At 38.6% G+C, this 25,544-nt stretch overlaps 1 protein-coding gene across 1 annotated transcript; it reads left to right on the top strand.

Annotated features, from left to right (window-relative positions):
• The first annotated feature begins 24,347 nt into the window (after positions 1-24,347).
• Positions 24,348-25,205, top strand: LOC149186802 (uncharacterized). Its single transcript, XM_089409455.1, has one exon. It carries the CDS (start codon positions 24,348-24,350, stop codon positions 25,203-25,205), a length of 858 nt encoding a protein of 285 aa, XP_089265581.1.
• The last annotated feature ends 339 nt before the right edge of the window (positions 25,206-25,544 follow it).

Genomic DNA, 25,544 nt, shown 5'->3' with positions numbered 1-25,544 from the left:
CTTTCCCATGGAGATTTGAGACAATGTGGTCTCGCACTCCCTCCAAGATTATTCTCCTCGCCTTGGCTACATATTTCTTCCATTGGGCTAGGTTTTGTGCATCAAATACTTATGGTTTTGCAATGTCTGTATTGACATATTCTAGCAATCCATTGTCATCCAGAACCAACTTCATGCAATCCTTCCATGCAATGAAATTTGAGTTGCCTTCCAAGGAATACTCTAATCTCAGCCCGTTGAAGGTCATCTTCCCAACTCTGAAGAGATCATGTTACATTGAAGCTGCAAATTCAAACCTCCTGAGAAACAACTTTGAAATTCCTACTCTAATGTTAATCATGCTTTGATACCATGTAGAAATTATGGTGTAGAATTACAACTCCTCATGAAATTTTAATCTAAAACATGAGACACAATTCTACTATACTGCTCTGCATAATTCAATTCATAATTTAAAACATCAATCACAAACATGCAATGAGAAATAACACACATGCACACAATATTTTTCCAAGGGAAAGAAATATGCTAAAAACCCCTTTGCCTACTTGCATTAATCTGATGAATAGAGATGTATTACAATTGCTAGCTCAATCTGAGCTCAACCTGTAAGTGAATAACCTATCTCTCTGCTCACTAAGAAGCTCTGACCTAGACTTAGTCAATTTTTTCCTCTGCTTGAACCCCTATTTCCTTGTGCAATTCCTGAGGAAATTAGGCCCCTATTATTTAGGAATTTCCTCCAAAATTCTTGTGCAATTCCCAAGGTTGATCATCTGACTACATGCAACACTTGTACACTCAATACTAGTCTACAACTGATGTTACATTGCCTTGGAATCTCCACCACAACTGGGGAACTCAAATTCTCTGCATGCACTAGCTATTTTGGGTTGATTGATCAATTAACTGGATGATCACTGAGTTAGACTAATGTCCCACTACACAACTGACCTTCCACTAGTTCCTCCAACAGTTAGAACTAGTTTAACTGAAAACAACTTGAAATAACTGACCTTGATTGCTACAAATTAGCAATCACACATGCTTAATTGAAATCTAACTCCTCTAACTCGAATTTACTGAGCTAACTGAGTGACAAAATCCATGTCACACAAGTTAACTGCATCCAAGTTGTCTGCTGATGTGGAAATTTGAATTTTCTCAATTTGACCAAGGCAAAATCAAATTGAGACTTTCTTGTTGCATTTTTCAACACATATTTCCAGTTGGGGCTCCTACTTCAAATGATGCGAGGTCTAATTGGGACTTCATATCAGGGAGACCCCTTGGTTGAAAAATTTCTAACACCGTCAATAGGGGCTTATAACCACAAAGAACTTAAAATGGAGTCATTTTAGTTGAAGTGTGATAAGTAGAGTTATGTCACCATTCAATAACGTGTAACCATTGAAACCTCTTATTTTGTTTGTATGTTACATAACAATGAAGGTAAGCTTCCAAACATTTATTGGCAATTTCTATTTGACCGTTTGTTTTGGGAGATAAGTTGAACTCATGTTGAGGTATGTTCTAATCTATCTGAAAAAACCCTTTCTAAAGCTCCCTTTAAATTTGGTATCTCTATCACTAACAATGATTTTTGGAAATCCATGCAATTTGTAGACATTTTTGCAAAATAATTTAGTGATTATTTTTGTGAAGTTTGATTTCTTTACTCCCATGAAGTGTGCATACTTTGTGAGTCTGTCGACTACTACAAGAATTTTTACCTTTCCATGTAACATAGGCAAATTAATTCCATCGATATTTCTTCCCACTTTTTAATTGGAATATATATGGGATTGAGTAATTTGATAGTCATGGTGTTTTCATTTTTATTTCTTTGGCATTAATCACACTTTGCCACATACTTTTGAATACCATATTCATCCCTTTCCAAAAAAATGACTAGCATGCATTATAATGGGTTTTAAAGAAACCCACATATCCTATAATTGGCAAGTCATGCGATTCCTTGAGAACTTTGGATTTAAATCTTGAAGTTGGGCTTAGGTAAATTCTTCCTTTATACTAGAGAATGTCATTTTTCCATTTGAATTTTGAATTTTGAACAGGATTATTGATTATAGCACATGTTTTTGGATCTTTTGCATATTCACTTTGAATTTCATTGAGCCATTATGAAACTACAATTGAAACCACAAGTGATGATGACTCTTTGTCTTTTCGTGAGAGAGCATTTATTGCTATATTTTCCTTCCCTTTCTTATATAATATTTCGATATCAAAAGTGATAAAAAAATTGATACGTTTATGTTGATCTGTAGAAACTGTTTTTTGTTGGAGAAGGTTTTGAACACTATTGTGATATGTTCGTATCAGAAACTTGCTTCTCAGAAGATATTGTCAGCATTTGGCTAGAGCATGAATAATGGTGAGCATTTATTTTTCAAATGTAGATTTTAAGAATTATATTTTTTTGAGCTTCCTACTTTCAAATGTTATAGGATGACCACCCTACATCAACATTTCCCCAATTCTGAAACTTGAAACGTCATATTCGTTTACAAAAGGTTTTGAAAAATATAGAGTTGTTAGCATAGGAGTAGTAGACATAATTTATTTTAAGAATTCAAAACATATTTATGCCTTATCATCCCATTAGAATGCATTTTTCTTTAAAAGGTTTATTATGGGTGTGGTTACATGGGCATAATTCTGAATAAACCTTCGATGATATCATGTTTGTAACATCCTCCTCCCACATCCACCCAAGTAACCATGCCAACCAGCATAAACATGAGACGAGAGGATACTATGATCAGATTCGACCTCCTAGGTAACCTTAAGGAAGTGGAATCGATGGAACATCACACACAGTCATTTAACATCATCAACAGAACCCTCAGGAGACAAATCAACCACTCAAATAGCTTGTACCTGGATCCCACTAATTTTTTGGACCTATTAGGCCATAGTCGCTCTCATTTTATGGGCAAAAGGGAGACCAGAGACCTAAAGTTACTCTCATAGGCCTGCCTGCCAGTGATTATGGACCAAAATTGCCAGTTCTGTGCCAGCGACCCCAGGAATTAAGCCACTTTTTCAAGCCCAGAGCCCAGCCACTGCACAGAATGGAATGAAAGATCATAATCAAGTAAAGTACATGGAAACAATGATGCAAAAGTAAATAGTTGATCAAGACCTTAACCAAATCCCTACTAGTCATGACAAACATTTCATCAAACACACTGTCAACATGCAACCTACAGATGTAAATAACAGAATTAAGTGTGGGGATCCCATACTTATCTGATAATTGCCATGAACCATTGTTTCCTCATGCATTTTGTTGCCTTATCAATTATTAGGTCATAGATACAATATAAATTGAAGACAAGTAAAAACATGCTGAGAGCCAAACATAATTGTTGTCATAAAATGTACATATAACCATCATAATAGGAACATAAATACAAGTCTCTCTTTAGCCAATCACCCCCGTAACATATTCCAAGCTTGAATGTGGGACTCATAGAACACATCAAAAACACCAATCAATGTGGATGCCACCGGAGTTCTTCGCCTACACCATGAGGAATTTGAGTGCCTCCCAGTCTCTCGGGATTTACCGTGCATCCACAGTCTGATCCAGGGATCACTAGGCCCTACACCGAGACACACTCTCCAGTATTTACCATGCATTCCATCCCATAATCACTAGGCCCAACAGAGAGAAAATCCACATCTTGGCTCTACCGTATATCCCGTCATTCATCGGCAAGGATTCCTAGGCCCACCGAGGCACACAATCTGCCTTTACCATAACCCATAGTTCGGTTCAAGGGTTACTAGGCCAGTGGCTTCTTGCATCCTCAGTTTGGTTCAGGGACCACTACACCATGTGTTTATTAATTTGTAGATCCACCCCACTCAGCCTTGAATCCAATCCGCCCATCCCACATAAACCGAATGAGAGAACCCATCTCATCAAAGCTATCAGGAAATGGCAAGGCTAGGCTGAAAATACTGTCACACCTGGCAAAACCCATGCCATGGTAGAAAAGAAACACATGCAATACCATGCATGCCAAATCTAGCAAGGAAAATACACATGCAAGTCAATACCTACAATGAAGCCTATTATAGCTGCTTGATCCTGCCTTTCCCTACTTGATCTTTTCTTCCTCTTGCCTTCTTTTCCTTTCTTGCTCCAATGCCAAAGTGCTCCAAGAAAACTCTAAGTGTCCAAGAGTATGAGAGAGAGAGAGAATAATGAAAGAGTTCCAACACTAAACTGACAAAAGGTTACCAATTGATCCTCAGAAGCCTTTTTATGAATGAGGCCTCTATTTTCTTCATTTTCCATTATTGCCCATTATTTTCCTTCATTTTCCTCCTCACATGCAACCTATGACCTTTCACCTCCTTTTTCTCCTAATTTCCATTATTTTAATAAATAATTGTGCCAAAACGCCATTTTTCCTTTCCAAAGCCTTATCCATTGTCTTTGCCAATTTCCTTAGCCATAAAGAACCAAATGAACACCCCCCTAGGATGTCTTGCCCAACATTTAGGTTGGAATAAGTGTCCCATTCAGCCGTGGTTATTGCTTTTAACTTTTATCACATGAAATTTTCATCAGGGTTGTTACAAAACCCTCCCCCTTTAGGGACACCATCCTCGGTGTTCAACCAATCATATACCTCAACAACTTGTTGAAAGAGGACATACTGCTCATGGAGCTTTATAACACAACTCGGAGCAATATTTACAATGAAATATTTGCTCAAGAGAAAAGAACACCATGACAACATGACAACATACAGCATAGTGGAACTTTATAACATAGCTCATTAAGGTATTTACATCCATACACAGGTATACATATAGCTACATCATCAAAAATATAGATACCAAAACATATGCCAAATCATATACCAAAACATATATCAAACATATACTAATCATCATATCTAATCATATATGAAAACATCATACAGCATATATCAACCATCATAAGCATATATCAATCACCAGAAAGCATATACCAAACCAACATAAAGCAAATACTAAACCACCATAAAGAAACTACCAAACCATCATAAGCAACTACCGACCACCATAAAAAATCACCAAACCACCATATCAAAGTTGATTTTCCTCAACCGGAAAACGAGGAAGGAAACATGGCCAACATCTGATCCAACATCTCCCATGTAGCATCATTAGGCCCAAAGTGCTTCCATTTCACTTTAACTTGCTTGATTTCTTGGTTCTGAAGCATGAGCACCTTTTTCTGCAATATACATTGAGGCTCCGACTAGAATTCTCCATCTAGTTCCACCTGTAATACAGACCAGTCAATCACATGATCAACATCTTTAACATAATTCTTAAGAAATGACACATGGAAAACATCATGGAATTTCACTGTTAGAGGCAGTGCAAGTCGATAGGCTATGGGCCCAATCCTCTCAATGATACTAAAGGGTCCACAAAATTGTGGTGCCATCTTGGCACATGAGCTAATCCACAAGGATCTCTTCTTCAATTTGATATGAAAGTACACCTATTTCCCAACCTTGAACTCCTTGAACAACATGTTCCTATATGCATAGCTCTTTTGCATATCGTATGTTGCTTTGAGATTCTTCTTGATCACCTGCACCTCCCATTCCATGTCTGCCAACATATCTAGTCCCATCAATACTCTACTAATCGAATCACTCCAACTGATGGGAGTGTTACAACTTTGCCCATACAATGCCTCAAAAGGACACATCCTCAGCGACTCCTGATAATTGTTGTTGTATGTGAACTCTACCAAAGGGAGATTCTCTTCCCACTTCCTTTATTGATGCATCGCATACATCCTCAACATATCCTCCAATATCATGTTGACCCTCTTTGTCTGTCCACCTGTCTGCGGATGATAAGTTGTGCTGAAGGCCAACTTGGTGCCCAAACCTGCAAATAACTACTTCCAAAACTTGGAAGTGAACTTCATATCCCTGTCTGACACAATATTCTTCGAAACACCATGTATTCTAACCACATCTCTGATGAACACATGTGCCACATCACTAGCTGAGAACGTAGACTTCACCAGAATGAAGTGTGCAACCTTTGTTAACCTATCCACAATGACCATAATGGAATCATGCTTCTTCATTGTCTTTGGAAAACCTATAATGAAATCCATGGAAATGACCTCCCATTTCCATTCTAGAATCTCAATCGGTTGTAGTAGTCCACCTGGATGTTTACACTCTGCTTTACTCGCTGATAGTCGAAGCATCTAGCCATAAAATATGCGACATCCCTCTTCAAGTTCAACCAATAATAATATATCTTCACTGTTGTTAGTGTCTTTTGATAACTTAGGTGACCTGAATATGGTTTCGCATGAAACTCCCTCAAGGTCATCTTCTATCTGATATATATATCCTATCTCAGAACCTGACCAATCCATCTGTTGTAAGATAATAGTCCATGCCTTGTGCACCTGCACTTGTAGTTGTACATGTAACTGTACCACTACATGTACATGTACCTGCACCTATACCTGTACTTATATCATGACCTGTACCTGTACATGTCCTATCATCCTGCTGCAACCTGTTCACAATCTACATATACTTGACATTCTGCTATCTTTCCTGCAAGATCCTATCCTATAAGTCCGTCCCATAGGATCTCACAGCTACCAAGTGATGTACCTATACACATCTACTGAGAGCATCTACCACCCTGTTCTCTTTACCTTTGATGTACTTGATCTCGAAATCAAACTCGTTGATCGTGGCCAACCATCTAGCCTTCCTGGCGTTCAGATTCGACTAGTCAAAAAAATACCTCAACCCAATGTGATCACTCATAAGCACAAACCGCCTGCCAAGAAGATAGTGCCTCCACATATTTAGTGCATGTATAATCACTTCTAACTCAAGATCATGTGTCAGGTAGTTCTTCTTGTGCTCGTTTAGTTTCTGGGACTCATAACATACCACCTATCCATCCTGCATAAGGACTCCACCAAGCCCTCTCTTGCAAGCATCTGTGCATACCACAAACTCTTTGTCTGGATCTGCAATTTGTAGTACTGGTGCATGCATCAACAACTGCTTAAGTTGCTCAAAGCTAGCTTCACACTCCTCTGTCCATCCAAACTTCTTACCTTTATTTATGATGCAATGGGATAAGCAATCTGTGAGAAGTTCCTGATGAACCTCCTATAATACTCTGCCAGACCCATGAAATATCTCACCTCATCCACTTTCTTAGGAGCTACCCACTCCATGATGGCCCTTATCTTCTATGGATCTACTGCAATGCCCTCTTTGGAGACAATGTGTCCCAAGTAGTGCACCTCAGTCTGAAATGAAATACACTTGCTGAGCTTAGCATAGAACTGGTGCCCCCTCAACAATCTCAATATTGCTGCTAAATGATCGACATGCTCTTCCTAATTGTTAAAATATACTAGTATATCATCAATGACCACAATAACAAACTTATCCAAATATGGACACAACACACTATTCATCAAACACATGAATGTAGCTGGAGCATTAGTTAAGACAAATGGAACGACAACAAACTCATAATACCCATACCTAGTCCTGAATGTAGTCTTGTAAATGTCCTCGTCTTTGATGTGTATGTGATGGTATCTGAATCTCAAGTCAATCTGTGAGAACATTGTTGCTCCCTTCAGCTGATCGAACAAGTCATCAATCCTCGACAAAGGATATCTGCTCTTGATAGTCATTTTGTTCAACAACCTATAATCAATGCATAATTTGAGGATACCATCTTTCTTCCTCACAAACAAGATAGGTGTGCCCCAAGGTGATACACTTGGCCTAATGTATCCTTTGTCCAACATTTCCTTTAGCTGCAATTTTAACTCAACCAACTCAGGCGTGCTCATCTTGTAAGGTGCTTTCGATGCTGGAGATGCCCCTAGCACTAACTTACTCGAAAATTCTATCTCCCTGTGAGGTGGCAACTCTGTAATGTCCTCGGGGAATACATCATGAAATTGCTACAAAACTGGGTACTTGTTCAACACATCTGCATCCTTAGCCTCCTTACCCTTATCACTAGAAATGTGTACTACAAATAGCTTGCACCCTTTCCCGTAGCTACGCGTTGCTTGCTTGGATGTCACCATCGAAACTAATGTGGCTTTCTTCTTACCTTGAAAGAATCTTGGTTCTCCATTGTCATCAATGCACTCAATATCTTTGTCATAACAATCAACCTTGGTTCTATGTAGATACAACCAATCCATGCCCAACAACATACTGTATGATCCCAATGGTAACACATTCCAAATGTGTTGTTGTAGGCATACCATTTAAATCAAATGCGCAATATCTCACCTAATGATGAACTCGCTTCTTTGTACCTATAGAAAAATGCACTAACCAAGACTCTGCATGCAATTCCTTATTCAAACACACTTATCCACCAAGTCAAGCCTTACATAGCTATAATTAGATCCAGGGTCAATCAAAATAGAAATAACTTGATCACGGAGCTTACCTTCCATCCATGCTGAGATTCATTCTTACGCTTTGATTGCTCATAGCAATCCTTCATTTTCCCAATAACTTCTTCAAGTGACTGAGGCTCATCATACTCAATCCAATCTCTAAATGTTAATGGAAAACCACTGATAAATCTCTGAACTTTAGCCTTATCATCATTAAGATACGGTACATAGCTCAATAGTTCCAGAAACTTGATTGTGTACTCTTCATCTGGCATTGATCCCATCTTTAACTCGTAGAATTATTTAGCCTTAATGTCGTAGTATCTGTCTGAAAAATACTTCTTCCTGAAAATCCTCTTGAATTCCCACTAACTCAAGTCATCTGTCCTAATGTATAGAACCCACTTAACATCTTCCCACTAGATGTATGCTTTACCTTTCAAGATGAAGATAGTTATTCTAGCCTTCATGTTATCTGTGTACTCATTCAACTCAAACAATTTGTTCATCCCGAGTATCCAAGCCTCTACATCTTCCAGCTTCTTCACATCTCCATCAAAAGTAGATGGTTTTTCTTTCTTGAATTCATTTGGTAAGCATCCCCTATCATTCCTCCTGTAAAGACAATAGAGACGGCGATGATGATATCAATAAGAACAATGACTAGAATAATACTTGTACTCATCGCCCCTCCTTTCCGAAGTATCCAACAACCTCCCACCTCTCACTATGTCAGATTTATCCGACCTGTGTCTACCAGGAGATCTACTACCATATGCTCCATTAGTCCCATCCTCATGTGCATGGCTGATCCGAATCAACCCTTGTTGTTGTAGTTGTGACAAACTTTGAAGAAGTATATCATTGACATTTGCTTGCTTCTCTTGTGCCTATATGATCCGATCATTATCCACCTTAGAACTCCTTAACTCTTCCTTCAAGCTTCTCAATTTATCGTTTGAATCATAAATATGCCCCACACCATGTTGCTCATCTGATGCATAGGGAGATTCTACGTAATCTACCATCTTTCTAGCCATTTGATCTTTATCTTCCTGCAATGCATAATATGTCAAATAAACAAAATCACAATAAATAAACTTACCTCAGTATAGCTAGGGGAGGATACCTTGTCTTCAAGATCACCAAATCAACGTGATACCTATAAAACATAATCATAACAACATATTGACATACGCAAGTAAATGTATCAACACATAAACATCATGCTAACTAGGATCCAGTCATCAATGCAAGGCCATATCAATAATTCATGCTATGAGCTCATGCATGACAATAACCATTACTCCATTATTCACATTGCTACATGCAACCGACAATATGCATAAGCAATGCCTAGTTAACTACAAATACACATAAACGCATGTAATCGAACATAATTGATCAGTTCTTGCAATCAACCTACAAGACTGATGCATGTAATCAAAACATTCAAAATGTAACCTAAAATACAAGGATGTAAGTAGGTGACATAAAATCAACATGTAAGCTACAAATAACCATATACAATATGTCACATACTCATGTCAAATATTCTTCACGAAATCAACATCAAATTCTCCATGATAACCATACTACAACCCTAATCAAACATCAAGCAAATGCAACAAGTATACAAGTGTAAGGGACACACATGGAACTGACATGCATGCATGACTAACACATTCAACCCAATCCAGTCCGAGAGTTGAACCAGGCTCTAATGCCACTCTGTAACACCCTCCTCCCACATCCACCCAAGTAACCATGCCAACCGGGGTAAACACGAGGTGAGAAGCTACTATGATCAGATTCGACCTCCTAGGTAACCTTAAGGAAGTAGAATCAACAAAACATCACACACAGTCATTTAACGTCATCAACAGAACCCTCAGGAGACAAGTCAGCCACCCAGACAGCCTGTCCCTAGGTCCCACTGTTGTTTTGGACCTCTTAGGCCATATTCACTCTCATGATATGGGCAATAGGGTGACCAAAGACATAAAGTCTCTCTCACAAGCCTGCCTGCCAGCGACTGTGGACCAAACTTTCCAGTTTTGTGCCAACAACCCCGGGAATTAAGCCACTTTTTTAGGCCCAGAGCCCAGGCCACTGCCCAGAATGGAATGAAAGCTCATAATCAAGTAAAGTATAGGGAAACAATGATAAAAATGTAAATATTTGATCAAGACCTTAACCATACCCCTACTAGTCATGACAGTCATTTCATCAAGCATATTGTCAACATGTAACCTATAGGTGTAAACAACAGAATTGAGTGTAGGGATCCCACACTTATCTGAGAATCACCATGAACCATTGTTTCCTCATGTACTTTGCTACCTTATCACTTATTAGGTCATATATACAATATCCATTCAATACAAGTAAAAACAAGCTGAGAGCCAAACATAATTGTTGCCATAAAATGTACATATAACCAGCATAATAGGAATAAAAATATAATAAACATATCATCCATCAAAATCCATATATACACCAGTACATTTACACATGAAAATCAATGGAAGTAATTTCTCTTTAATCAATGCAACGAACCAACCGGTGATGGGACTACCACTTTCCACCCGACCATAGATTGGTTGAGCCAAGTCTCTCTTCAGCCAATCACCCCTGTGCCATATTCCAAGCATAAAAGTGGGACTCATAGAACACATCAAAAACACCTATCAATGTGGATTCCACCGAAGTTCTCCACCTACACCGTGAAGAATTTGAGTGCCTCCTAGTCTCTTAGGCTTTAACATGCATCTGCAGTCTAATCTAGGGATCACTAAGCCCTACACCGAGACATACTCTCTAGGATTTATTGTGCATTCCATCCCAGAATCAGTGGGCCCAATAGAGAGAAATCCACTTCTTGGCTTTACCATATATTCCGCCATTCACCAGCAAGGATTCCTAGGCTCACTGAGGCACACAATTTGGCTTTACCGCAACCCACAGTCCAGTTTAGGGGTTACTATGCCAGTGGCTTCGTGCATCCTCAGTCCAATTCAGGGACCACTACACCATGTTTTTGTCAATTCAGAGATCCACCCCACTCAACTTCGAATCCAATCCGTTCATCCCACATAAATCGAATCGGAGAACCCATCTCATCAAAGCTATCAGGAAATGGCAAGACTAGACTGAAAATACTGTCACACATGGAAAAACCCATGCCATCCCATGCATGCCAAATATAGCAAGGAAAATTCACATGCAAGTCAATACCTACAATGAAGCATGTTGTAGCTGCTTGATCCTATCTTTCCCTGCTTGATATTTTCTTCCTCTTTCCTTCTTTTCCTTTCTTGCTCCAATGCCAAAGTTCTCGAAGAAAACTCTAAGTGTCCTAGAGTATGAGAGAGAGAGAGAATAATGAAAGAGTTCCAACGCTAAACTGAAAAAAGGTTGATTTGACAAAAGGTTACTAACTAATCATCAAAACCCTTTTTATGAATGAGACCTCTATTTTCTTCATTTTCCTCCTCACATGCAACCTGTGACCTTTCACCTCCTTTTTCTCCTAATTTCCATTTTTTTAATAAATAATTGTGCCAAAATGCCATTTTTCCTTTCCAAATCCTTAACCATTGCCTTTTCTAATTTCCTTAGCCATAAACAACCAAATGAACACCCCCTAGGATGTCTTGACCAACATTCAGCTTGTAATAAGTGTCCCATTCATCTATGGTTATTGTTTTTTACTTTTATTACATGTAATTTTCACCAGGGTTGTTACAGAACCCTCCCCCCTGGAAGACACGTCCTCGGTGCTCAACCACCCATATACCTTAGCAACCTGCTGAAGGAGGACATACTACTCATGGAGCTTCATAACACAACTCGATGTAGTATTTACAATGAAAGATCTGCTCAAGAGAAAAGAACATCATGACAACATGACAACATACCGCATAGTGGAGCTTTATAACATAACTCGTTACAGTATTTACATCCATACATGGGTGTACATATAACTACATCATCAAAAATATAGATACCAAAATATATGCCAAATCATATACAAAAACATATATCAAACATATACTCATCATCATATCTAAGCATGTATCAAATATCATATAACATATATCAACCATCATAAGCATATATCGATCACCATAAAGCATATACTAAACCAACATAAAGCAATTACTAAACCACCATGAAGCATATACCAAGTCATCATAAGAAAATACTAAACTACCATAAAGCAACTACCAAACCACCATAAGAAACTAGTAACCATCATAAGAAATCACCAAACCACCATATCAAAGCTTCTTTGCCTCAACCGGCAAACAAGGAAGGATACATGGCCCACATCCTATCCACCATCTCCCATGTAGATTCATCAAGCCCAAAGTGCTTCCATTGCACTTTAGCTTGCTCAATTGGTCAGTTTCGGAGCATCAGAACCTTTTTCTGCAATATACACTGAGGCTCTGGCTGGAATTCTCCATTTGGTTCCACCTGCAATACATACCAGTCAATCAAATGATCAAAATATTTAACATACTTCTTAAGAAATGACACATGGAAAACATCATGGACTTTCATTGTTGAAGACAATGCAAGTGGATAAGCTACGGGCCTAATCCTCTCAATGACATTGAATGGTACACAAGACCATGGTGCCAACTTGGCACATGAGCCAATCTGCAAGGAGATCTTCTTCGGTTTGATGCACAAGTACACATGTTCCCCAACCTAGAACTCCTTAAACAACATGTTCCTATCTGCATAACTCTTCTGCCTATCCTATGCTGCCTTGAGATTCTTCTTGATCACCTACATCTCTTGTTCCATGTATGCCAACATATATGGTCCAATCAATACTCTGCTAACCAGATCACTCCAACTAATGGGAGTGTTACAACTCTGCCCATACAATGCCTCAAAAGGACTCATCCTCAGCAACTCCTGATAAATGTTGTTGTATGTGAACTCTACCAAAGGGAGATACTCTTCCCATTTGCTCTGTTGATGCATCACATACATCCTCAACGTATCCTCTAATATCCTATTGACCCTCTTTGTCTATCCATATGTCTACGAATAATAAGTTGTGCTGAAGACCAACTCGGTACCAAAACCTGCAAATAACTCCTTCCAAAACTTAGAAGTGAACTTCGCATCCCTGTCTGACAAAATCTTTTTTCGGAACGCCATGTAGTCTAACCACATCTCTGATGAACACCCATGCCACATCACTAGCTGAGAACGTATACTTCATCGGAATGAAGTGTGAAACCTTTGTTAACTTGTCCACAATGACAATGATGGAATCATGCTGCTTCACTATCTTTAGAAACCCTGTAATTAAATCGATTGAAATGACATCCCATTTCCATTCTAGAATCACAATCGGTTGTAGCATTCCACCTAGATGTTTACACTCTACTTTCACTCGCTGACAGTCGAAACATCTAGCCACAAACTCTGCTACATCCCTCTTCAAGTTCAGCCAATAATAATATCTCTTCACTACTATCAGTGTCTTCTGATAACTTGGGTGACCTGAATATGGTTTCGCATGAAACTCCCTCAAGATCACCTTCTTGAGCTCACTGCTATCTAGTACATATATCCTGTCTCGGAACCTGACCAATCCATCTACTGTAAGACAATAGTCCATGCCCTGTACACCTGCACCTGCACCTGTACCTGTACTTCCACTTGTACCTGTACCTATACCACTACATGTACCTGTACTTGCACATGTATATGTACCTATACCATGACTTGTACATGTACCTGTACTATCACCCTGCTGCAACCTATGCACAATCTCCATATACCTGACATCCTGTTGTCTTGCCTGCAAGATCCTATCCTGTAAGTCTATCCCATAGGAGCTCACAACTGCCAAGTGATGTACCTATACCCATCTACTAAGAGCATCTACCACCCTGTTCTCTTTACCTATGATGTACCTAATCTTGAAATCAAACTCATTGATTGTCGCCAACCATCTAGGCTACCTGACGTTCAGATTCGACAGGTCAAACAAATACCTCAACCCAAGTTGATCACTCATAAGCACAAACCACCTGCCAAGAAGATAGTGCCTCCACATATTTAGTGCATGTATAATCATTGCTAACTCAAGATCATGTGTCGGGTAGTTATGCTCATGCTTGTTTAGTTTCTAGGACTCATAACATACCACCTGTCCATCCTGCATAAGGACTCCACCAAGCCCTCCCTTGCAAGCATTTGTGCATACCATAAACTACTTGTCTGAATCTACAATCTATAGTACTAGTGCATGCGTCAACAACTGCTTAAGCTGCTCAAAGCTAGCTTCACACTCCTTTGTCCATTCAAACTTCTTACCTTTCCTTTGCAATGATGTAATGGGATAAGCAATCTGTGAGAAGTTCCTGATGAACCTCCTATAATAGCCTGCCAGACCCATGAAATATCTCACCTCATCCACATTCTTAGGATCTACCCACTCCATGATGGCCCTTATCTTCTCTGGATCTACTGCAATGCCCTCCTTGGAGACAACATGTCCCAAGTAGTGCACCTCAGTCTGAAAGAAACTACACTTGTTGATCTTAGCATACAACTGATGCTCCCTCAACAATCTCAATATTGTTGCTAAATGCTTGGCATGCTCTTCCTCATTTTTAGAATATACCAGTATATCATCAATGAACATAATAACAAACTTATCCAAATATGGACGCAACACACTATTCATCAAACACATGAATGTGGCATGAGCATTAGTTAAGCCAAATAGAACAAAAACAAACTCATAATGCCCATACCTAGTCCTGGATGCAGTCTTTTAAATGTCCTCCTCTTTGATGTGTACTTGATGGTATCCGGATCTCAAGTCAATCTTCGAGAACATTGTTGCTCCCTTCAGCTAATCAAACAAGTCATTAATCCTTGGCAAAGGATATATGTTCTTGATAGTCACTTTGTTCAATTGCCTGTAATCAATGCATAATCTGAGGGTACCATCTTTCTTCCTCATAAACAAGACCGGTGCACCCCAAGGTGATACACTTGGCCTAATGTATCCTTTGTCCAACATTTCCTTCAGCTGCAATTTTAACTCAACCAACTTAGGTGTGCTCATCCTGTAAGGTGCTTTTGATGTTGGATCTGCCCCTAGCACTAACTCAATCGAAAAGTCTACCTCCCTGTGAGGTGGAAACTCCATAATGTCCTCGGGGAATACATCCTGAAATTGCTATAAAACTAGGTATTTGGTCAACACATCTATATCTTCAACCTCCTTAACCTTATCACTAGAAATGTGTACTGCAAATAGCTTGCACCCTTTCCTATGGCTACACTTTGCTTGGATGGTTGTTACCATCCTAACTGATGTGGCTTTATTCTTACCTTACAAGACACTTGGTTATCTATTGTCATCAACGCACTCAATAGCTTTGTCATAGCAGTCAACCTTGGTTCTATGTAGATACAACCAATCCATGCCCAACAACATATTGTATGATCCCAATGGTAACACATTCAAATGTGATAGTGTAGGCATACCATTTAAAGCAAATGTGAAAGATCTCACCTAGTGATGAACTTGCTTCTTTGTACCTGTAGCCAACTACACTAACCAAGACTCTGCATGTAATTCCTTATTCAACCCACACTTATCCACCAATTCAAGACTAAAATAGCTATAATTAGATCTAGGGTCAATCAAAATAGAAATAACTTGATCACAGAGCTTAATGTCCATCTCAATGATAAATGCCTAATGTTCTACTTGCCCGTTGTCTAGCCTTCAAGCTAAATATAGCTATTCTAGCCTTCATGTTATCTGTGTACTCACGCAACTCAAAGAATTTGGTCATCCCAAGTATCCAAGCCTTTGCATCTTCTGACTTCTTCACATATCCATCAAAAGTAGGTGGTTTTGATTTCTTGAATTCATCCAATAAGTATCCCCTATCATTCCTCCTGTAAGGATGATAGCGATGACGATCATGATGTCTATGAGAACCATAACTAGAATAATACATGTGCTCATTGCCCCTCCTTTCCGGAGTTTCCAACAACCTCCCATCTCTCACTGTCTTATATCTATCTAACCTGTCTCTACTAGGATATCTACTACCATACGCTCCATTATTCCCATCCTCATGTGCATGGATGATCTGAAGTGGCCCTTGTCACTGCAGTTCTGACAAACTCTGAAGAAGTATAGCATTGACCTATGCTTTCTTCTCTTGTGCATGTATGATCCGATCATTACCTACCTTACAACCCCTTATCTCTTCCTTCAAGCTTCTCAATGTATCGGCCAAATCGGAGGTATGCCCCACACCACACTACTTATCTGATGCATAGGGAGATTCTACGTAATCTACCACCTTGCTAGCCATTTGATCTTTCTCTTCTTGCAATGCATAATATGTCAAATAAACCAAATCACAATAAATTAACATACCTTAGTATAGCTCAGGGAGGATACCTTGTCTGCAAGATCACCAAATCAACGTGATACATGTATAACATAATCATAACAACGTATTGACATACGCAAGTAATTGTATCAACACATAAACATCTTCTAACTAGGATTCAGTCATCAATGCAAGGTCATATCAATGTTATGCAACCAGCTCACAAAATAGAAGAAAAGATAGAGAAACAACTTCAAAATCAGCCTCTTTGAGGGGGAAACCTCCTTTACATTACACAAATGAACAATTCTTGGATGATACAAATGACAAGACCTCCTTTCTATATATAGGAGTCTAAGCGGTCACAATATAGTCAAAGCTGACATAACAATAATAATGTAAAGGCACAACAATAAAAATAGTGGGCTTCTATGGGGCACAATAATAACAATATGGGGACAACATGGGCACAACAATAACAATAAGGGGCTACAATGACAATAATAATGGAATACACTAGTATTATAGGGGCCTAACATGCCCCTCTCTTTCAAAAAAGTGTTTTCCTCAATGCTTGAGTAGTTATGGATGCTTCTTTATAAAATTCTCATCCTCCCATGTGGAATCTTCAGCGGGTAAGTTATTCCACTTGATGAGATACTCTGAAATTGATCAATTTCGTATTTGTCGAGTTCTTGTTTCTGTGAATGCTTCAGGTTCCAATATGATTTTTCCTTCCTCGTCAAGTTCTGGAAATATTGTTTGAACTAAGAGCTTGTCACCTATAACCTTCTTTAAGCATGAAACATGGAAAACTGGGTGCACTTGAGAAGCTATAGGAAGCTCCAATTTGTATGCCCTAGTACCAATCTTTTGCAACACCTTGTACGGACCATAATAATTTGGTGATAATTTATTATCCTTCTTAGCTTGCTTGACAAACATTTGTTTGTATGGTTGTAGCCATAGAAATACCCAGTCACCTACATCAAAACTTCTTTCGCTACGATGTTGATCTGCTTGTTGTTTCATTCTATTTTTTTCCAAAGTGAGGTTATCCTTTAAGAGTTTGAGAACTTCTTGTTGATGATCTATGTGATCTTCCACTGCTTGAACCTTAGAATTTTCTGATGGATGGTGGATGATATCCATAAAGTGCCATAAATGGGGTCATTTTTTATGTAGTATGGAAGGAAGTGTTATACCACCATTCAGCCAAAGGCAACCTTTTGATCCATTGTGTCTTTTTATCAGATACAAAGCAACGAAGATATCCTTCCAAACATTTGTTCACTATCTCAGTTTTCCCATCAGATTGAGGATGATACGATGATCTATGAGCTAACTAAGTACCCAGACAAGAAAATAATTTTGTCCAAAAATTTCCAGTGAAAATGGGATCTCTGTCGCTTACAATAATCTTTAGGCTTCCATGTAGTTTTTGAATCGTTTCCATAACTGCAGTATCAAATGTACTAGCTTTAAAGGGATGAGATACTGCACAAAAGTGTGCATACTTGGTAAGTCTATCAATTACCACCATGATGACACTCTTTCCTTCGGACTCTGTTAAACCTGTGATAAAATCCATTGAAACCTTCTCCCAACATTGATTTGGAATGGATAAAGGTTGTAATAGACCTGGTGTCTTAATTGTTTCAACTTTATTTTGTTGGCAAACCATACATTCTGCCACAAACTTTTGAATATCAGATTTAAGGCCATCCCAAAAAAATTCCTTCTTAACTTTGTGGTAAGTTTTTAAAAATTCTGAGGTCCCTCCTAAGGGAGAGGTGTGCAATTCCATAAGAATATTTTGTTTGAGTTGGGAATTCTTACAGAAGTATAAGCGATCTTTGTACCATAATGAATCCTTTTTCCAGGTAAATGTATCAGATGTACTGGGGTCTTGTTGTAAATTTTGAATGAGTGCCGACACTTCTTCGTCATTCTTCCATTCATCCCTTGCTTCGTTTATCCAATCTGGTTGGATAATAGCAATGGCGCAAAGCAATGCTTCCACATCCTCATCCTTTCTTGAGAGTGCATCAGCAACAACATTTTGCTTCCCTTTTTTGTAGATGATTTCAAAGTCATAACCCAACATCTTTGTGGCCTTTTTTTGTTTCTCTTCTAAAGATAATCTTTGTTCTAAAAAGTATTTAAGACTACCATGATCCTTTTTTACCTTGAAGTGTCTTCCCATTAGGTAAGGTCGACATTTCTTAAGTGCATGTAGTATTGCCAACATTTCCTTCTCATATATAGCTTTGTGTAAATACTTTCCTTTGATTGGACGACTTTCGAAAGAAATGGGTCTTTCTTTGTGCATTAAAACAACACCAATTCTATTTATTGAGGTATCACATTCCACAATAAAGATTTTTGTGAAGTCTAGCGTAACTAAGACTGGTGCTTGGCACATTGCCTCTTTAAGATGTTCAAAGGCTTTCATTGATTTTGGAGTCCAAGAAAATTCATCTTTCTTCAGTAATGTTGTTAGCGTGCTACTATTCTCCCATGATTCTTAACAAACTTGTGATAATACCTTGACAACCCAAGAAATCCTCAATGGCTTTATTTTTGATAGGGTCTACCTTAACACCTTCATGAGATACAATATGACCCAAATATTCCACCTCTTGTACTCCAAAGAAACACTTGGAGGTTTTTGCATATAATTGTTTCTCCTCCAATAGTTTGAGCACTCTATCAATATGTTGAACATGATCATTCCAAGACTTGTTGTAGATTAGTATATTGTCAAAAAATACTAACACAAATTTTCTAAGGAAGGGTTTGAAAATGTAATTCACTAAACCTTGAAATGTAGAAGGTGCATTGGTAAGGCCAAAAGGCATGACCAAAAATTCATAATGACCCTCATGAGTTTTAAATGTTGTTTTCGGAATGTCTTCAGTCTTCATTCTGATTTGATGATATCCTAAATGAAGGTCCAACTTGGTGAAGTAAATTGCTCCATGCAATTCATCCAATAATTCATCAATGATAGGAATGGAAAATTTATCTTTAATAGTGAGCTTGTTGAGCTCCCTAAAATCCAAACACATGCGCCATGATCCATCCTTCTTATGCACCAATACTACTAGAGCATAGAAAGAACTTTGACTAGGTTGAATTAAACCAGCCTATAGCATTTTTGCAACCATACATTCAATTTCTCTCTTTTAGGCATAGGGATATTTGTAAGGCCTTATGTTTAGAGGAACACTTCCTGGAATCAAATGAATAGCATGATCATGATCAAGAATAGGTGGGAGGCCTTTGGGAGTCTCAAATACCTTGGAATGATTGTCCAAGACTTTTTGGAGATATGGAGAAATAGATGATTTCGACGTGGGAACCTCTAGCGAACATAATTGTACAATTACACCACGTTGTTCTTTATTTAAAAGATTTGTCATGCCGTTAGATATGATTATCTTTCTCGGTTTCCCTGCGATACCCCTTAATTCAACTTCCTTTCCTTCTGAAAAAATAAATAAATAAATAAATAAAATAAAATAAATAAATAAAAAATAAAAATAAAAATAAATAAATAAATAAATAAAATAAAAAATAAAAAATAAAAAATAAAATAAAAATTTTCAAGAAAAGTTCTTGAAAATTAAAAGCTATCGTACCCAAAGATTGTAGCCATTGGACTCCTAGTACAACATCAGCACCACCCATTGGAATGGAAAGCACTAGACTATTCAACACATATTCTCCCATGGATAGCTTGATATTATGGCACTTTCCAAAGAAATTTATGGTTCTTCCATTTGCAACCATCACTTGATACTCTGGTGCTGGATATAGGAAGCAATTCAATTCCTTTGCTATCTTACAATGAATAAACTTATGGGTACTGCTTGAATCCAACACTATTACCTTTTTCTTCTTGATATGTCCTTTTATTTTGATAGTTTGAGGAGTGTTTCTTTCAGCCAATGCATTACAAGGTATGGTCGGATTCATTTCTTCTTTCTCTAGGCTTTGTTCCTAGTGTGTATCCTCTTCTTTTGATCTTTCTTGTTCCTTTACTTCTTCCTCTTCACAATCTATGTAAAATAATTTCTTCTCAGCACACTTATGACCTTTAGTGTATTTTCTATCACAATTGTAACAAATCCATTTTTCTCTTTTTTCTTCCAATTGTTGTGGTGTCAACCTTGTAGGTTGTGGAAGGCTAGGGGAAACAACACTTCCCTTTATAGTTGTGATTGGTAGGCTTCCTTGTTGCCATAATTTTGCTTTCAATTTTTCTTGCCAACCTGAATGCCTTCTCCAATGAATCAGGTTCCCAAATGCAAACCTCATGTTGGATGTTATCCTTTAATGTCCCTATGAACACATCAATCCTATGCTCCTCTGGAATATATTTTACCCTTATATTCAATTTTTGGAAGTCCTCAATGTGCTCCACCATTGAACCTTTTTGTTTGAGATTTATCAATTGGCTAAAAAAGGTGTTGCTTTTTGTATCCTCATAATGTGCTATCATTTCTTCCGTAAAAATTGTCCAAGTGACAATTTGTTTACAAGAGAAAAGCCATCGATACCATACAAATTGATTAGGTTCCAAATATAAAGTTTCAATGCGTACCTTTTGTGTGTTTTTCACATTATGGAGATCGAAATATTGCTCGATCGGTAGTATCCATGTTACGAGATCCTTGCCATCAAACTTCCTCATGTTGATCTTTGGAACATGGTGGGTCTTCAATCCAATGTTAGATTCTATGAAATCATGATTAACATTTATTTTGTTCTCGTCATGAGTTTCCTTTACTACCCTTTCGCCATTAGTAAGCATTTATTGTAGCAACTTTGTCAAATCTATCTTCAAATCTTCCATGTTGCCTTTAAGTTTTGCTTCTATACCATCCATCTTAGCTTCCATGTCATCCATCTTAGCTTCCACACCATTCATCTTAGCTTCCATGCCATTCTTTAAACCATCCATATTAGCTTCCATGCCTTTATTTAAACCATCCATCTTAGCTTCTGTTACTTTTTGTGAGAGTGAAATTTGTTGCACTTGGTCTCGTAATTTTGATATATCATGTTGCATTTCTTCCTCTTCTTCATGAGTCATGTTAGATATTTCAGGTTGCTTACTATGTGTTTCCATTTTCTTTCTTTGGGGCATCAATTAATGATAATTATGTTTCACTATGTCCTTTGAATTCCTTCAAACTAATCTTTCAAACCAAACTTATCCAAATTTTAAAAAGATGACACACCTTTTTTGGATTTGTAGGAGCTAGATATTGAATCAATTGTATCTCCCTAATTGTGGATCTCCAAGGTCTAAAATTTTGTCCTGTGGTAGCCCTCTCAGTCCTCGTTCCAACCCTGCAATTCTGATCAATATTGGATTCTAAAAAAAAAAATTATTCGAAATCTCCCACAATGACCTGATTATGGACTGGTTCAGTAAAGAGAACTTGTACGATGTTCCACGTGTGACTATTTTGACCTTCAGACCTGAACCTGATACACAGAAACTAAATTCTGTTCTATTTCTGAAACTTTTTACGAAATTTCAATCTGACGCTCAGAGAGAAAGTTATGACGATTTTCTCCAGGTCACATGTTTGAGATATAATTCGAGAGACTGCAAAAACCCTAACTTCCTTGGATCATATCTCCAAAAATATAGCGATACAAGATTTGAAATTTGTACCTGAGATTCATCAAGATTTTGGCTCAAATGGATTTTAATTTTAGTTTTTGAAACATCGTACAAAAAAACATTATAGTGAAAATTCCATGATGACTTGTTTGAAGCAGTGAAACCCTAAAATCCAAAGCTCTGATACCAATTGTTATGCAACCAGCTCACAAAATATAAGAAAAATAGAGAAAATACTTCAAAATCAACCTCTTCAAGGGGGAAAACCCTTTTACAATACACAAATGAACAATTATTGGAGGATACAAATGACATGACCTCCTTTCTATATATAGGAGTATAAGGGGTCACAATATAGTCAAAGCCGACATAACAATAATAATGTAAGGGCACAACAATAACAATAGTGGGCTTCTATGGGACACAATAATAACAATATGGGAATCTCTCAGTTTTTTTCGATGATAGATTGGATTGGAACGGGCTCCCGCTACTGCGCACTCCCTAGGTTTACCCACTGCGCAGTTGCCTCGGCCTTCAGCTTCTACTCATGGCCCCTCCAGATGTTCCACCGGAGGGGGTCAATCCACAGCATGCCTTCACTAAGCTAGTTGAATCTCTGCCTCCTCAACGCCATCGACCAGCAGTTTCAAAATTCGTCAAGAAGCTGGATGTTCTTCAAGAAGTTAACCTGCCCCCAGCATTACCACGCATGGTTGCTCGGTCTTTGGCAGAAAAAGGACTCATTGGTCAGTTCACGGGTCTCTGGCCCTCTCCAAAAACTATCCAAAGATGGGTCGAAAGGAACTAGTCCGACAAGATACAAGGGAAAATATCCATTAGATTTTGTGGGAAAGGATACTTCACATTTCATTTTGAATCCAAAGAGGATAAGGATCTAATATTCAGAAACGGACCCTATTTCATGGATTCCAGGGGCCTGTATCTCAACAAATGGACCCTAGACTTCGATCCTGAGCTAGATATTCCTAATGTTGTTTCGGTTTGGGTCAGGCTCCCTCATCTCCCTCTTCATTGCTGGGGGGGATGAATCGGTTCATGCCATTGGGAATGCAGTTGGCAAATATATCGACCATAGCGAACCAAGAGAAAACATGCAAGCATGTGCCCGGATCTGTGTAGAAGTGGACCTTGGCAAAGGCCTTCCTAAAGCCATCAAGCTCAAAGTGGACAACTGGAGCCATATTCAGTAGTTGGATTACGAGCAGATCCTATTTAAGTGCAAGGTATGTCACGAATATGGCCACTTCTCCAATAGATGCACTACGCTTATTAATGTAGAGAATAGTCCACAAGAGGAACAATGGGAAATGGTTAAAAAAAAGAAATCGGCCTCTTTAACTAAAGCTTCCCCCAAAACAGGCCCCTCGATCTCCACAGCAATCCAACCTACCCCTACTTCTCTTGTGCCCTCTAAATCTCCTCCCCACTCCTCTCCTCCACCCTTTTCATCCAACCCCTTCTCTCTCTTATCACTCCCTGAAAGCCAACCCCAAGATCCTCCCCCCCCCCATGAAAACCTTCACTCCTCTGAAACCCCCTTGCCCCTAATCATCTCCTCTCAGCCCCCTCTTGATCCTCCCCTAAACAGAATTACCAGGAGTTCTTCCAAAGATCATGGAGGCACTAGTGAACCATATAAGAAACTTGGTCTAGGTAGGAAATCTGCAAAGCAGCACCGGGATGAGAATGTACAAAAAGACATAGCAATGGGAACTCAGACTCCCATAGAAACTTATATTTTGGGACAAAATGATAAAGAAACATCTAACAAGGACCAAGGGGGGCGAGCACCTCCCCATATACCACAAATCCAATGATGAAAATACTGTCTTGGAACAGCAGGGGATTTGGGCACCCCTCCAAGGTAGCAGCCCTAACAGATATTATACATTGTGAGAAACCAGGAATTATTTTGTTACAAGAAACAAAGCAGGGCAAACAGGAAATGAATGGAATTATAGAACAACAGAGACAGTACAAAGGTAGCATCAGTGAAGCAAGAGGAGCTTCAGGAGGAATAGCAACAATTTGGAATCAAAGCATTTGGAATCATAATTCAGAAATTATTAATCAACACTGGATCAAAACAGTCTTGGAAAACAAAGCAGATAAGAAAATCATAATCATCTACAACATCTACGTGCCCAACCACTTTAGAGACAAGGACTGTTGTTGGCATGACTTAAAGGCCAGCATAGATGCAGAAGAAAACTCAAACATTATTTTGGGAGGCAATTTCAATCTTATTCTCCACTCCAATGAAAAGAGAGGAGGCAGCTTCACTGCTGATCCCTACAGAACTCATCTGGAGAATATCATGCAGGAACATGATCTCATGGACATTGTTCCAAAACACCGAAGATATACTTGGAACAACCGCAGGATAGGTGCAGGTAATATTATGGAGAGATTAGACAGAATTCTAATCAATGTCTCGCTGCTTTCCACCTTCTCATTTGGATATGCCAGTATCTTAACTTGCTCTGCCTCAAATCATTATCCAATAACGCTCACGCTGGAAAATCATAACTCTCTCGGACCTATTCCTTTCAGGTATAGCTCCCTCTGGAGCGATATACCAGCTGTTGCAGAAACAGTCCACAATGCTTGGAACCAGCACGTTGAAGGGTCCCCTAGCTTCATCTGGGAGTCCAAATTAAGAAAAACAAAATAGGCAATTAAAGAATGGGCTAAAACTAGCTATATAGAACCTGAGAAGGTAAAAAAGGAGATTAAGAATAACTTGAACAACATCCAAAGAATAATAGAAGAGCATGGCCTCTCCCAAGAGAACAAACAATAGGAAAACGAACTCTATTTACAGCTGTGTCGAGTTAATAGAGAAGAGGAATTAAAGTGGAGGCTAAAATCGAGGCAATTGTGGTTGCAAGGGGGCGACAAAAGCTCATATTTTTTTCACAAGAAAACTACAGCCAGAAAGATAAGGAACAATGTAAGATCCATTCTAGATGCTGAAGGTAATAGACAAGATACACAGGACGCTATCCGAATG

The sequence above is a fragment of the Pinus tabuliformis genome, chromosome 3_1 (assembly GCF_031772625.1).
Source record: "Pinus tabuliformis cultivar Carrire ecotype Pingquan chromosome 3_1, CPIR1, whole genome shotgun sequence".
Taxonomy (NCBI): Eukaryota; Viridiplantae; Streptophyta; class Pinopsida; order Pinales; family Pinaceae; genus Pinus; species Pinus tabuliformis.
Note: the sequence above shows the minus strand (reverse complement) of the source record. Positions and strands in the feature narration are given on the sequence as shown.